The following is a 14,751-nucleotide window of genomic DNA, read 5'->3' as shown; positions in this document are numbered from 1 at the left end:
TAGTCATTGGTGGTCAGATGACAAAGCAGATGATTAGATTAACACGGAAACTCAGTATGATTAAAAAGGAAACTGACAGATTGAGTGAAATGTAATCTGTTTCAACTACTTTTTAAACTTCCAGAAATGTTCAGGTAATTATTTTCTCTGTATGATAATAGCATATGATTTAATGTAGGAGAATGTATTCATTAATTTTATTTTTTTAAAAGTGTATTTAAGTCCTCTCAACACCCAACATGGGGCTGGAACTCACAACCCCGAGGTGAAGAGTCGCTTGCTCTTTGAGCCCACCAGGCGCCCTCAATTTGTTGATTTATGTCATTCTTTGTAAATTATGAAATCGCAGACACTTTTGTAGTGAAGTAAAAACATCAGTGCATCAACAGCACACGTTAGTTTAGTCAGAGAGTTAGGAATAAATGTGAGGGGATTCCTGGAGATTTAAAATACACCAAGGGGTCACTAGGAGTTTGCCCAGGACTCTTGGATGTCACTGCTGTTACTCCCGAGGAGGAGCCTTGGGCTCTTCTCTCACCTCTCTCTCACCCGAAAGACCTCGTGTTCAGCCGCACAGTGTACCGTAACTCCCGTTGGGCCGCTAGTGCAGTCGTGTCGCGGAGAGAAGAATGTCACCCTCAAAGACTTGGAAACTACCTGCAGCATTCCTGGGATTGCTCGAAAATCTCCTGTTACAAAACGGAGCTGCTCCGGCCTTCCCTTGAGAACTGGCATGGGTGCCGTTGGAGATTTAGATGTCTTTTTGCCGTTTGACTAATAAAGCTCGTAAGGTATTTTCATATTCTGGTTGTAAAACTGGAATATCTACAGGTAGGGATCCAGGAAGCTAGGAAGTGACTCACCGGGAGACAGGAGGGCGCGCCAGGCGGTAGCGCGGGGTTTGATTCTTTCACGTTTTGTCTGGACCGCGACTGTCTGCTTTATTTCTTGGATTTCATACGGCCCGGCCTGTACTTGCTAAAGGCAGCGATTGGAGCATCTGCCAGTATAAGTGCTGCTTGGTTCATATGTTTGGATCTTTCAAAAGTCCATCTGACTGGAATTGTCTTCAAAACAAATTGGGGCAAAATGACACTTTATCACATTAGATCTTAACTTAGTGCATTTGTCTGTTTGCTGTGTGGTTTTGAGTATATGATCTGAAATGTTAGTGTTTATACTAAGTAGTCTTTATATGGCTAGAAACCATCTTTGTTAAAGAGTCTCTTAGATATGAATTTAAGTGGGAACTTAATTTACTGTCTTTTGTCTTTTAAAAACACGACGAAAGAGTCAGCCCTAGAGCAGTGTCGTTAGTCTGTGTGAGTAACGGTGGTCTAGCTAACTCGAAGGGCTGGGTAAGGACTGCTGAGAAGGCTTCTAAAGCCCGGCCTGGGGCTCCTCGGAGTGTCTGTCCTCCTCCTCTCTCTAACGCATGCTTTCCTTTCTTCTTCGTAAACAAAACGTTGACGTCATGGCTTGACTGAAGACTTTATAAAAACGTAGATTGGCTTCACTTAACAGTGCAAAAAAAAACCCCCCACAAAAACCCCTTAATTTTAATTGGAAGAAAAAAACTGAATTCCTTGAATTCAGTTCCTGCCATATCATGTTGTCTTCTCTGTTTATACCCAATGACTAACCAGCCTCTAAACCATTAATGGGGTGATTCTAATTTCTGTCTCCTCCTCCTTTTTCTTCCTGCATCCCGTGTTGTCTGTGGTGGTCTGTGTGGTTGGACTCTCCCCTGGTCAGTGTTTTTATTTCCAGGAGGTGCTCCCTGTCCTGGCCGCAAAGCACTGCATCATGCAGGCCAGTGCTGAGTACCACCAGTCCGTCCTGGCGAAGCAGCAGAAGAGATTCGGAGAAGAGATTGCAAGGTTACAGGTGAGCCTCCTGGAGACACACACCCACGGAACCGGGCTCTCTTTTTCTCCCTAGCAAGAGTCCCAGGTTCGCTCATGAAAACCTTTCCTGCTCACTGCCCCTGGCAGCAGAGAAAAGTGGTTAGTTTTTATCCTTAAGTTTTACATGCTGGGTGCTTTTTGAAGTCTTCTGTTTTATCTAAAAAATTATGCAAAATTTTAATTCAGTTCTCTTATTTATCCATTTTTAATGTTTGTTTATTTTGAGAGATAGAGTGTGCACGCACAGGCAAGCAGGGGAGAGGGACACAGAGAGGGGGAGAGAGAACCCCAAGCAGGATATGCACCGTCGGCGCAGAGTCCGATGTATGGGGCTCAATCCCAGCCAACTGTGAGATCACGACCTGAGCCGAAATCAAGAGTCAGACGGTTAACTGACCAGGCTACCCAGGTGCCCCTCCGTGTTTGTTTTAATATAAAATATTGTCAATTAATTACCATGCTCCAGAAAGGTGGTTCAGTGCTTAACTCGTGGCCTACCTTTGTCTGATGGGGACATGCAGGGCCACAGTGTGAGGGGTCACACAGGTGACCCTTGGGCAACACAGCTTTGACCTGTCTGATCCACTTACACACAGGCTGTTTGTAGTGCTGTAAACACATCGTCTTTTCCCTGCGATTTTAACATTTTCTTTTCTCTAGCTTACTTCTCTCCTTCTTTATTATAAGAATACAGTATTCAATGCAGGTGACATAAGAAATGTATGTGATTTGTTTTATGGGTAAGGTTTCTGGTCACCAGTAGGCTGGTAGTAATTAAGCTCTGCAGGAGGCAGAAGTTGTAGCAGCTCTTTCCCCCGGTGGAGGGTGTTGGGGCCACTCACGCCTGTGCAACACAGGGTCAGCTGCGCGCAGGAGTAGATTGTGTAAAGAGCAGAGTCCCTCCTGCGCAGGCGCCCCTCTTGTCTGCACTGAGGCCGTTGGGAACCTGCTGGGACTTCTGGGCCAACCTCACGACCGGGGCAAGGGCCGCTCACCTGGGTCGCTGGTGTTTTTAGTCCTGGCAAGCGGAGGGTCGGGAGAGACTCAGGGAATCTTAAGTGTGGACTGTACATTAGAAGACACTCTGCCAGTATTATTTAGGAAGCTCAGATTACTTTGTCTTTTTATGAGAGAAGAAACCCAACACTTGTAAAAAAAAAAAAAAAAAATGTGTGCTTCCATGCCACCACAGACAAAATCAGAGTAAGGCATACTTTAAAAAAATTTTTTTTTGAAAGGCATACTTTTTAATGAAACACAGATATTCAAACAGTATCTCATTTGTCTAGAGTTCATTTTGATTACAGTAACTTAGATTCTGGCCTAAAAATGCTTCTGAAAAAGTGGTTTCTGTGGGAGGGATTTTTTTTCCTTCTAGAAAATTTAAAGTACTAGAAATTTAGTTTCTTTATTTTATAGAAATCTAGGACTATTAGTTTTAAGTAAGCTCTTACTTAGCATCTATAAACCAGTCATACAGGAGTTCTTTTTGAAATTCTGATGTTTAAAGTCCCCTCTGGAAAGAGGAAACCGTTTCAACCTTGAGCAATGAGAGGTAAAGACTTTTCCCAGTTACAGACACGTAACAGTTTGTAGCTTCAGTTTTATAGCATTAGTCATAGGTCAGAAGTTAACGCAAAGGGGCTGTGCCTCTTTCCAGGCATGAGGTTTTTTTGCTTGACTTGAGCTCAGAAATAGGCAAACAGAACACATAGACAAAAAATGGTGATCAGGAAACCCTGTTCTCTGTAGTCTGTGGGTCAGAGCACCCCACGAGCCTGAAAGAGACCCTTAGATAGCCACAGCAAGAAACCGGCTTTTCAGTCGTTGCTCTCAGCAGTGGGGGGACAGAAAACCATTGGAAATGTCAGGGAGATATGAAACACATAAAATAGCAGTAAACGGAAGACTGTTGCTCGGGATATGCTTCCGGGGACAGGAAGAGTTGTAGCTGGGCTTAGGGGCTCATGAGAGGCCTGGACAGTGCCCTTTACTTGTACCTGATCATCTTGGTGGAATCTCTGATGCCCACAACGTACAGTAGAGCCTTGAAAATCAAGATGTAAAAATAATATAGATATAAAAACATGTCTCAATAGAACAAATATGTGTCAGATTTACTTAATTCATTAACGAGGGACCAAGTAAGATGGTAAAACTGATTTTGTGAAAGTATTGTTTGTTCTTAGTTGTAAGAGTAGTTTGTAGGTTTTAAGGAGATGTATGCTTAGGTCGTTAGGGATGAAGGGTCATGATGTCTGAACTTCAGTTTCTAATGATTTCTGCAAAAAAAAAAAAAACTCTTTCTCTCCCTTCTCTCTCTCTCTCTTTCTCTTATATGAAAGAATGATAAAGCAAATATGGCAAATTGGTAACAATTGTTGAACCTAAGTGTGAGTCTGTTGATATTCATTGTTCTTTTTTTAAAAATTTCTGTTCTGTTTATTATTATTATTTTAAACTTTATTGTCAAGTTAGCTAACATACAGTGTAGTTTTGTCTTCAGGAGTAGAGTCCTCTGATTCATCAGTTACATACAACATCCAGTGCTGATCCCAACAAGTGCCCTCCTCAATGTCTGTCACCCATTTCCCCCTCTCCCCTACCCCATCAACCCTCTGTTTTCTGTATTTAAGAGTCTCTTATGGTTTGCCTTCCTATCTGTTTGTAACTTATTTTCCCTTTCCTTTCCCTATGGTCTTCTATTAAGTTTCTCAAATTCCACATATGAGTGAAATCCTAGATCTTTTTTTAATTGACTTACTTCACTTAGCATAATATCCTCCAGTTTCATCCACATTGTTGCAAATGGCAAGATTTCTTTCCTTTTCATTGCTGAGTAGTATTTCTCTCTCTCTCTCTGTGTGGTATGACTTCCAGCAGTTATGGACATTTGGACTCTTTCCATAATTTGTCTGTTGTTGATAGCACTGCTATAAACATTGGGGTGCATGTGCCCCTACGAAATCAGCACTCCTGTAGCCTTTGGATAATTCCCAGTAGTGCTATTTTGAGGAATCTCAACACTGGTTTTCAGAGTGGCTGCATCAGATTGCATTCCCACCAACGAGCAAGAGGGTACCCTTTTCTCCACATCCTCGCCAACATCTGTTGTTTCCTGGGTGTTAATTTTAGCCACTCTGATTGGTGTAAGTTGGTATCTCATGTGGTTTTAATTTGTATTTCCCTGATGATAGTGATCTTAGGCATCTTTTCATGTGTCTGTGTGCCATCTGGTCATCCTTTATGGAAAAGTGTCTATTCATGTCTTTTGCCCATTTCTTCATCGGCTTATTTGTTTTTTGGGTGTTGAGTTTGGTAAATTCTTTATAGATTTTTTTGATACCCTTTATCAAATATGTCATTTACAAATATCTTCTCTCATTCCATTGGTTGCCGTTTAGTTTTATTGTTTCCTTTGCTGTGCAAAGCTTTTTATCTTGATGAGGTCTCAATAGTTCATTTTTGCTTTTGATTCTCTTGCCTCTGGAAACATGTCAAGTAAGAAATTATTGTGGCTCAGGTCAAAGAGGTTGCTGCTTGTTTTCTCATGTAGGATGTTGATGGTTTCCTGTCTCACATTTAGGTCTTTCATTTATTTTGAGTTTATTTTTGTGTTGTGGTGTAAAAAAGCGGTCCAGGTTCATTCTTCTGCATGTTGCTGTCCACTTCTTCAGCACCATGTACTGAAGAGACTGTCTTTTCCATTGGATATACTTTCCTGCTTTGTTGAAGATGAGCTGGCCTTATATTTGTGAGTCCATTTCTGGGTTCTCTATTCTATTCCATTGGTCTATGTGTCTGTTTTTGTGCCAATACCAGACTGTTGTGATGATTACAGCTTTGTAGTAGAGGCTAAAGTCTGGGATTGTGATGCCTCCTGCTTTGGTTTACTTTTTCAACATTACTTTGGCTCTTCGGGGTCTTTTGTGATACCATACAAATTTTGGGATTTGCGAATATTGAACCATGTTGGTTGATTTGTGAATACTGAACCAGCCCTGCAGCCCAGGAGTGAATCCCACTTGATCGTGGTGAATAACTCTTGTAATGTATTGTTTAATTTCATTTGCTAGTTATCTTGTTGAGAATATTTGCATCCATGTTCATCAGGGCCGTCATTCTCCTTTTTAGTGGAGTCTCTGGTTTGGAATCAAGGTAATTGCTGGCTTCATAGAATGAGTCTGGAAGCTTTCCTTCCATTTCTATTTTTTGGAACAGCTTGAGAAGAATAGGAATTAACTCTGCTTTAAATGTCTGGTAGAATTTCCTGGGAAGCCATCTGGCCCGGGACTCTTATTTGTTGGGAGATTTTTGATAACTGATTCAATTTCTTCACTGGTATGGGTCTGTTCAGATTTTCTGTTTCTTCCCTTTTGAGTTTTGGTAGTGTGTGGGTGTCTAGGAATCTGTCAGTTACTTCCAGATTGTCCAGTTTGTTGGCATGTAATTTTTCATAGTACTCTCTAATGAGCGCTTGTATTTCTGTGGTGCTGGTTGTGATCTCTCCTCCTGCATTCATGATTTTATCTATTTGGGTCCACTCTCTTTTCTTTTTGAGAAGTCTGGCTAGGGGTTTATGAATTTTGTTTATTGCAGAAAACCAGCTCTGGGGCACCTGGGTGGCTCAGTTGGTTAAGTGTCCGACTTTGGCTCAGGTCATGATCTGATGGTTCGTGGGTTCGAGCCCTGCATTGAGTTCTGTGCTGACAGTTCAGAGTCTGAAGCCTGTTTCAGATTCTGGGTCGCCCTCTCTCTGCCCCTCCATTGGTCACACTCTGTCTCAAAAATAAATAAACATTAAAAAAATTACAGAAAACCAGCTCTTAGATTCACTGATCTGTTCTGTTTTTTTGGATTGTATATTGTTTCTTTCTGCTCTACTCTATTCTTTCTCTTCTTCCGCTGGCTTTGGGCTTTCTTTGCTGCTATCTTTCTAGCTCCTTTAGGTGTAAGTTTAGGTTATGTAGTTGGGAGCTTTCTTGCTTCTTGAGATAGGCGTGGATTGCAATGTATTTTCCTCTTAGGACTGTCTTTGCTGCCTTGCAAAGGGTTTGCACTGTTTTTTATTTTTTCATTTGCTTCCATATATTTTGTAACTTTTAAAATTTCCTGGTTGACCCATTCATTCTTTAGTAGGATGTTCTTTAACCTCCATGTATTTGGGGGTTTTCCAATTTTTTTCTTGGGGTTGATTTCAAGTTTTATAGTGCTGTGATCTGAAAATATTCGTGGTGTGATCTCAGTCCTTTTATATTTGTTGAGGGCTGTTTTATGACCCAGTATGTGATCTGTTTTTGGAGAATGTTCTGTGTGCACTTGAGAAGAATGTGTATTCTGCTGCTTTGGGATGAAAAGTTCTGAGTATATCTGTTAAGTCCATCTGGTCCAGTGTGTCATTCATAGTCATTATTTCCTTATTGCTTAGATGATCTGTCCATTGTTTTAAGTGGAGTATTAAAGTCACCTACAAATACAGTATTATTATCAATATGTTTGCTTATGTTTGTGATTGACTTATGTTTGGGTGCTGCCACATTGGGGGCATAAAATTTATAATTTGGCTCTTCTTGATGGATAGACCCCTTAATTATGATGTAATGCCCTTCTTCATATCTTGTTACAGTCTTTGTTTTAAAATTTAGTTTGTCTGACATAGGTATGGCTCCTCCAGCTTTCTTTGACATCCATTAGCATGGTAAATGGTTCTCCATCCCCTCACTTTCAATCTGCAGGTGTTCTCAGGTCTAAAATGAGTCTGTTGTAGATAGCATATAGATGCATCTTGTCCTTTTTTTTTTTTTATCCATTCTGATACCCTGTGTTTTTGATTAGATCATTTAGTCCATTTACATTCAGAGTTATTGTTGAAAGATATGGATTTAGCGCCATTGTGTTGTCTGTAGGTTTCATGCTTGCGGTGATGTCTCTGGTCCTTTGTAGTCTCTGCTGCTTTCCACTCACAGAGTTCTCCTTAGGATCTCCTGCAGGGCTGGAGATTTTGTGGTTTTGTGGTCATGAACTCCTTCAGTTTTTGTTTGTCTGGGAAAGCCTTTATCTCTCCTTCCATTCTGAATGACACCCTTGCTGGATAAGGGATTCTTGTCTGCATATTTTTCTTGTTCAGCCTGTTGACTATTTCCTGCCACTACCTTCTGGCCTGCCAGGTTTCAGTAGACAGGTCTCTACTACCCTTATGTTCTACCCTTGTAGGTTAAGGCCCGTTTGTCCCTAGCTGCTTTCAGAATTCTCTCTTTATCTTTGTATTTTGCCAGTTTCACTATGATATGTCATGGTGTTGACCTGTTTTTTATTTTGGAGGGAATTCTCTGTGCCTCCTGGACTTGGATGTGTGTTTCCTTCCCCAGATTAGGGAAGTTCTCAGCTGTAATTTGTTCAGATACACCTTTTGCCCTTTTTTCTCTCTACTTCTTATGGAACTCTTATGATTCAGATATTATTTCGTTTCATTGAATCACTTAGGTCTCTAATTTGCCCCTTGTGGTCTAGTAATTTCTTTTTCTTGTTTCAGTTTCATCATTTTTTCATATTTTTAATCTCCTGTTTAACTTATTGTCTCCTCTGCTTCTTCCATACTTGCTGTCACTGCATCTAGTTTATTTTGCACCTAATTTACTGCATTTCTTCATTTATTGTGACTTTATCTTAGATCTTTGATTTCTGCAGCAGTAGATTCTCTGCTGTCTTCTATGCTTTTTTCAAGCCCAGCTAGTAGTCTTATGACTGTTATTCTAAATTCTTATTCAGATATGTTGTTTATATCTGTTTTGAGCAATTCTCATTTCTTCCTGGATTTTCTTTTGAGGAGAGTTTTTTTGCTTTGTCATTTTGGCTAGGTTTCTGTCTTTTAGGTGTTTTAATTGTTTGTCGTGTGTACTGCACCTATGAGCACTACTATATTTAAAAGGGGTCATACACTGTTCAGAGCCTGGAACTTCAGGAAGTTTATTTAAGTCTGTTGCACTCTGAACAGCATTTGGCTGTTCTGTCCTGCTGCGTTAGTGGACCTTCACCAGCTGTGTGTTGATTTGTTTGTTGAGGCAACCCTGGACAAAAGGAAAATAAAGTGGGGGGGGACCTTATCCTGTACAAAGAGAGAAATGAAAGGGTGAAAAAAAAAGACCAGGCAGAGAATCAAAGAAACTATAAGGCTTAATCCAGATAGAGAGGAAAATAAAGGAGGAGATATAGAAAAGGTGTAAAAAGAATAGATTTAAATGCCTGATTAAACAAACAAGCAGAATAAAAACTGACCAAAAATCAAATCAGAAACTGTAGATTCCAAAGGGAAGAATCAAAAAAAAGTGGAGGGTAGAACGAAAAAGAAGGCAAGAGAAAAGAGTGAAGAGAAGGAAAGAAGAGAAAATACCCCCAAAATGAACCTACAAAACCTCAGGACAGTTGTCTGTCGGTGCTGGGACTGGTGGCTGTGCTGGCGGGGGTCAGTCCCGCTCGGGTACCAGGCCAGGGGGTTGGAGGGCGTCGGGGCAAGGCGGGGGGTGAGGCTTGCTCCGAGCAGGTCCCGCCTCCACGAGGGGCCGCCCTCGGGTGACACCCCGGTCTCACCTCCCCGTGGGGTGTCCTCACAGGCTTGCCCTGCTCCACAGTCTCCGCCACCTCATGGGCGCTTGTCTGGGATTCAAAGCCCGATGTCTTAAAGGGCCTGGCTCTGTGCAGCCCCATCCATAGCCTGAAGTACATCTTAAATTTCTAGAAATGGGATTGCTGATATGAAGGTGTAATACATCTGTAATTTACTGTATATTATACTTGGATCCTTAATCCACTTGCAGCTTATCCTGGTATGTGAAGTATGGAGCCAGTTTTTATTTCTCTGAATGGCTCCCCACTTGTCCCCAAACCCACTTATTACATTGACTTTCTTTTCCCATGGATTTGAGATTCTGACTTTATCACACACTAAATTTGTTATGTATGCTTGGGTGTATTTCTAAGGTTTTTATGCTGTTTCATTAGCTGTTAGCTTGTTGATCTTCTCATGCTCCAGTTGATTCTTTAGAATGTCTTAATGCCTGATTGGCAAGAAATGATGATACCTATCATCATCTGTCATTTACTGAGTTCTTTCATCTCCCATTTTTGAATTTTCCTGATTGTTCTTGTTTATGCTTCTTTAAAAAAGTTTTTTTTTAATGGTTATTCATATTTGAGAAAGAGTCCGAGTGTCAGTGGGGAAGGGACAGAGAGCGGGAGACAGAATCCGAAGCAGCCTCCAGGCACACTGAGCTGAAATTGGACACTAGACTGACTGAGCCACCCATGTACCCGGCTTGTTTATGCTTCTATATGAACTTTCGTTTGTTTAAATATTTACTATGAAAAATTTGAAATATATATGTGTATGAGTCAGCAAATATCTACTGCTCAGCTCAGTGATTGTCAATATTTTGCTATTTGTATTTCATTTGTGTTCCCTAACCCTCTCTCTTTCATTTTTTTTGGAGTATTTTATAGCTCTCTCACTTACTTCATCTCTTAAGTAGTTTACTACATACATGTTTATAATAGATAAGACTTTTAAAGAAAGCTCTAAGACTACAATGTCATCCCACCTAGCCAAATTAATACTGATTAATAATACTAGTAATATCCAAACCTAGTTTCGTTTTCCAAGATTTTTTTCTATAGTGTTTTTTCTTAGTTGGTCTGTGCAGACAAGGTCCTCATATTGCATTTGGTCGATGTGTCTTACCAGTCTTTAATTTGTAATCACCTCCCTCTCCTTGCCTGCCATATTGCGTGTTACCCTTTTTATTACTCGTGTAAAGATTTCAATCTTTCTTTTTTAAACTGATTTTGAATTTTTCTCCACTTGGTTGCCTGAGCTCTGCCACTGCCTGTTCCACATCTCTCTTGCTGTCTGCTGTCACCCACTGCAGTCTGGGCCATCTGGTCCTCCGCTCATGTTTTGTATTCTGTCAATACTATGATTATATTCTTAAGTTTTTTAGTTTATTTTAGTTTTTTCACCATGCTGTTTGCATCTGCTTTGTGACAACATTTCCTTGGTGCATTTTCATTACCTATTGTGAAGTTGTATACTCATTTTCATCCTTTTCCTTGTGGTTTCCTTGTGTTGAAGCAGACGGGATGCCTTTTCCGTTGCTTGTGTTTGAATGAGTTGATTGCAGTCGAGGACTAGCTAGAGGCTAGCTAGCCCCCCGCGCTCGTGTCCAGCTCCCTCCTCAGCTTCACTTCGTGCCTCTCAGAGCCTGGCCGGCTTGAGGAAGGACTCTGCCTCTGTGACTGCATGTCCCTGAACCCCTCACAGCCTTTACACTGCAAGGCGGTGTGTCTGTTTTGAGAGTTTGTTATTTCGTTGACGTTTTTGAGTGCTCGCCCCCTTTCTTCTTTCTCCCTGGTTTCACTCCTCTCATCTGCTTCCCCAGCCTCCCTGCCCTTCATTCATCTGCCTCTTGCTCTCAGCAGTTCCCTCTGGGGATGAGGGCTCTGAGCACTTTGGTTTTTCCTAAGACCCCTTGGTGGCTGATGGGACCTTTATCATTTGTTGGCACTTGTTACCTTATCCCATTTCATTGTTTTCAGACTTGCTTAAAGTCCTTTCCACTCATTGGTTGGGGGGGGGTTAGCAATCCCTTTTCTCCCCAGGGGACTCATTGTATCTTATGGTTCCAGTACCAACGTTGCTATTTGAGGGAAGTGTTTGACCACATATTTATAAATCAGATTTGAAAAGTGTTTAAAGTTTGTGCCATTTCTCATCTCCTAGTGTAACCAAAGATGTTTTTGTTTTGCCCTGTTGATTTTGCATCTAAGCTACCTCTTATTTACGAAAGTTCAGTTGACTTTTTTGGGTTTTCTTGGTATATAAATACATCATCTGTAAATGATCATTTTTTTCCTTTTCTTTATACTTTATTTATACCTCTTCATTTTTTATATCTAGATGTTTTGACATTCTAAGGTCGTTGATGATACTATTTATTTTGACTATAGGCATGTTTCTTCTGTTTTCCTGTTTAGTATGTTAGCAGGTTTGGGGGTTGAGATTTTATCATGTTAATGAATTGGATATCTATTTTGATTTTACTAAGATTTTCAAAAATATAAATGATGAATATTGAGTATTATCAAATGCTTTTCAACATCTGTGGAGATAATTTGATTTTTAAAAATTTAAATCTATTTCAGTAATTACATAAGTAGGTTCTCTTAAACCATTCTTGTATTTCTATAATTTTAGTGTTTCATATTTGCTTTCTCTCCTGTGGTTACTCGATATAGATGCTCTTTTTATGCCTGAGAAGATTTTATTTTCTCTAATTGTGGAGCCTAGGGTTCTCAGTGTCTGGTAAATCAAACTCATTAATTATATTGTTCAGACCTTCTAGGATCTTACAGTTTTTTTGCTTGCTTGGTCTGTCATGCTGAGACAGGAGTGTTAAGATCTTCCACTCCGATGAGGGGTAGATTTACCAGTTCTCATTGTAATCGTTTATTACATAGTCTTGTTAAATGCAAAACTTAAGTTTTATATTTTTCTGGCAGGTTGGCAGGTAGCAGACATTAAGAACTGAATTTATCCCTGATGATGCTTTTGGCTTCATGGTCTGTTTTATCTGCTCTTATTATGTCTGGAACCACCTAAGTAATGTAGTTTAAGCCTTAAATTTATGTGAGGCGTATGCTTATCTTATGAATTATGAGGGCAGACCTTTTATTTTTATTTTTAAATGTTTATGTATTTAGAGAAAGAGCATGAGTGGGAGAGGGGCAGAGAGAGAGTCTCAAGCAGACTCTGCACTGATAGTGCGCGGGCCTGACGCGGGCCTTGGTCTCCCATGAGACTGGGACCTTAGCCGAAATCTAGAGTCAGATGCTTAACCAGCTTAGCCAGCTGAGCCACCCAGGTGCCTGAGGGCAGACCTTTTAAAAAAAGATCTATTTTTTTTTTGTTTTTTGGTTTTAAGTTTATTTGTGTTGAGAGAGACCATGCAAGTGGGGGAGGGACAGAGAGAGGAGCACAGAGGATCTGAAGCGGGCCCTGTGCTGACAGCAAACAGCCTGGTGTGGGGCTCGAACTCACGCACCGTGAGATCATGACCTGAGCTGAAGTTGGGTGCTTAGCAGACTGAGCCACCCAGATGCCCCCCCTCCAAAAAAAACGGTTCCTATTGATGCTGAGATAACATGCTTCTTTGCTGACCTCCTTTGTTGGCTACGTAATTTTTTCTGATCCATCCTTTTCCTGTTGGAGTAGACATTTGAGGTTCTTGCCTCCATGTGGGGCGATGAAACGAATGTTTCTCCGTAGATGGAGACGTGTCTGTGTTTCAAGACCCCTGTTTCAGGTCTCCATGAGAGCTTGTGATGTGTTTTAATTGCTAGTCCTTTTGGGGCATAGAACTATTTGACAGCCAGGCCTTCTTCAGTGGCACTTCATACTTACTGCCCCATAGATTTTTTTTTTTTTCTTTTTTGGTAATTCATCCATGTGTTTGGATGGATGCCTACTATGTTTATTCTTCATTTTTGATACTTTGGTATTTTGTGATGGAATAATTTCTAGGTTATTCTGTTGACCACACTGCTGGAAATGCAAGTCCTCAACGTGTTGAAAAACCATTGCTTAGATCCCCGGTTGAGAAAAATAAAACTTTTTTCTTAAACATTTTCTTTTTAGCATGCAGCAGAATTGATTAAAACAGTGGCATCTCGCTATGATGAATATGTCAATGTGAAAGATTTTTCTGACAAAATCAGCCGCGCCCTCTCTGCAGCAAAGAAGGATAATGACTTCATTTATCATGATCGAGTCCCAGACCTGAAAGATCTGGACCCTATTGGCAAAGCCACGCTTGTGAAGTCAACCCCAGTCAGTGTACCCATCAGCCAGAAATTCACCGGTATGTCAAGTCCTCAGACACGCTTTAATCTTACTCACCCTCTCCTCAGTTTAATCTGTTTTTTTTGGTAGCTAAAATCACATAGCTGCTATTGTATGCTTTGAATATGATTTGCATTCATGTTGTTCAAAATGAATGTGAGAATAAAAATGAAGTGTTGTATTTATAGTGAAAATTCAGGACGGAAGGTAAATGGTAATAAAGCATATGTAAACTATACAACCGAGTCAGAAAATTGGAAACTGCATTTGAGTAATGATAAAGACTAAGCATTTGTCATTTTGTTAACATTTGTTATATTATTTAGGATTCTGCTATTAAAAATAAACATTCATAAATATGACTTTAAATGAATAAACTTACAGAGTCATGGTTGTATGAGATAAATGTTATAATGTCCTTGGATTTTGTAAATACACTCACTGTATAGTAGTTCCTAGCTGAGAACCTAAGAATAGTATTCTACGTTATTGGGCAAGACTGACTGTTTTACTTACTTCTGTTTAGCAAACAAGATGTGTTTACCATGTGTCAGGGACTCTCAGGTACAGATACCAGCTCACAATTAATATTTGCACAAGAGTCCCATGCGATGGGTACTATTGTTCTCTTCATTTGGGTGATGAGGATATTGATGCACAGAGTGCTTGAATAATTTGCCCAGTGTTGCAGAGCTAGGAAGTGGTGGAAGGAGCTGGAAATCAAACCAGGCACTGTGGACTGCTCAACCATTGTAATCAACTAGTGAAGAGTGTTCCTCACCAGAGAAGTCAGTGACAAACACATCTTAAAAAGTTAAGAACATTAAGTTCAAAGAAAAAGCTTTCATTGACCCGTGAATGTAGTGATCTAAAAATTTTTTTCATCCGTTATACCTTCAGTAGTGACTTAGTTTTGATTTTTAAATATTTATAGACTTTTTATGTGAATATAGG

The 14,751-nt window shown here is 40.3% G+C and overlaps 1 protein-coding gene across 1 annotated transcript in view; it reads left to right on the top strand.

The window, feature by feature from the left end:
- The window catches only part of PDCD6IP (programmed cell death 6 interacting protein), a 72,707-nt gene that overhangs the window by 26,906 nt on the left and 31,050 nt on the right, over positions 1-14,751 (top strand). The window contains exons 7-8 of the mRNA XM_029938777.1: positions 1,771-1,887; positions 13,594-13,816. Coding sequence (XP_029794637.1) covers positions 1,771-1,887; positions 13,594-13,816 — 340 coding nt within the window. The remainder of the gene's footprint in view (positions 1-1,770; positions 1,888-13,593; positions 13,817-14,751) is intronic.

Source organism: Suricata suricatta, chromosome 5 (genome assembly GCF_006229205.1).
Source record: "Suricata suricatta isolate VVHF042 chromosome 5, meerkat_22Aug2017_6uvM2_HiC, whole genome shotgun sequence".
NCBI classification, from domain to species: Eukaryota; Metazoa; Chordata; class Mammalia; order Carnivora; family Herpestidae; genus Suricata; species Suricata suricatta.
This window is presented reverse-complemented; position numbering and strand designations above follow the sequence as displayed.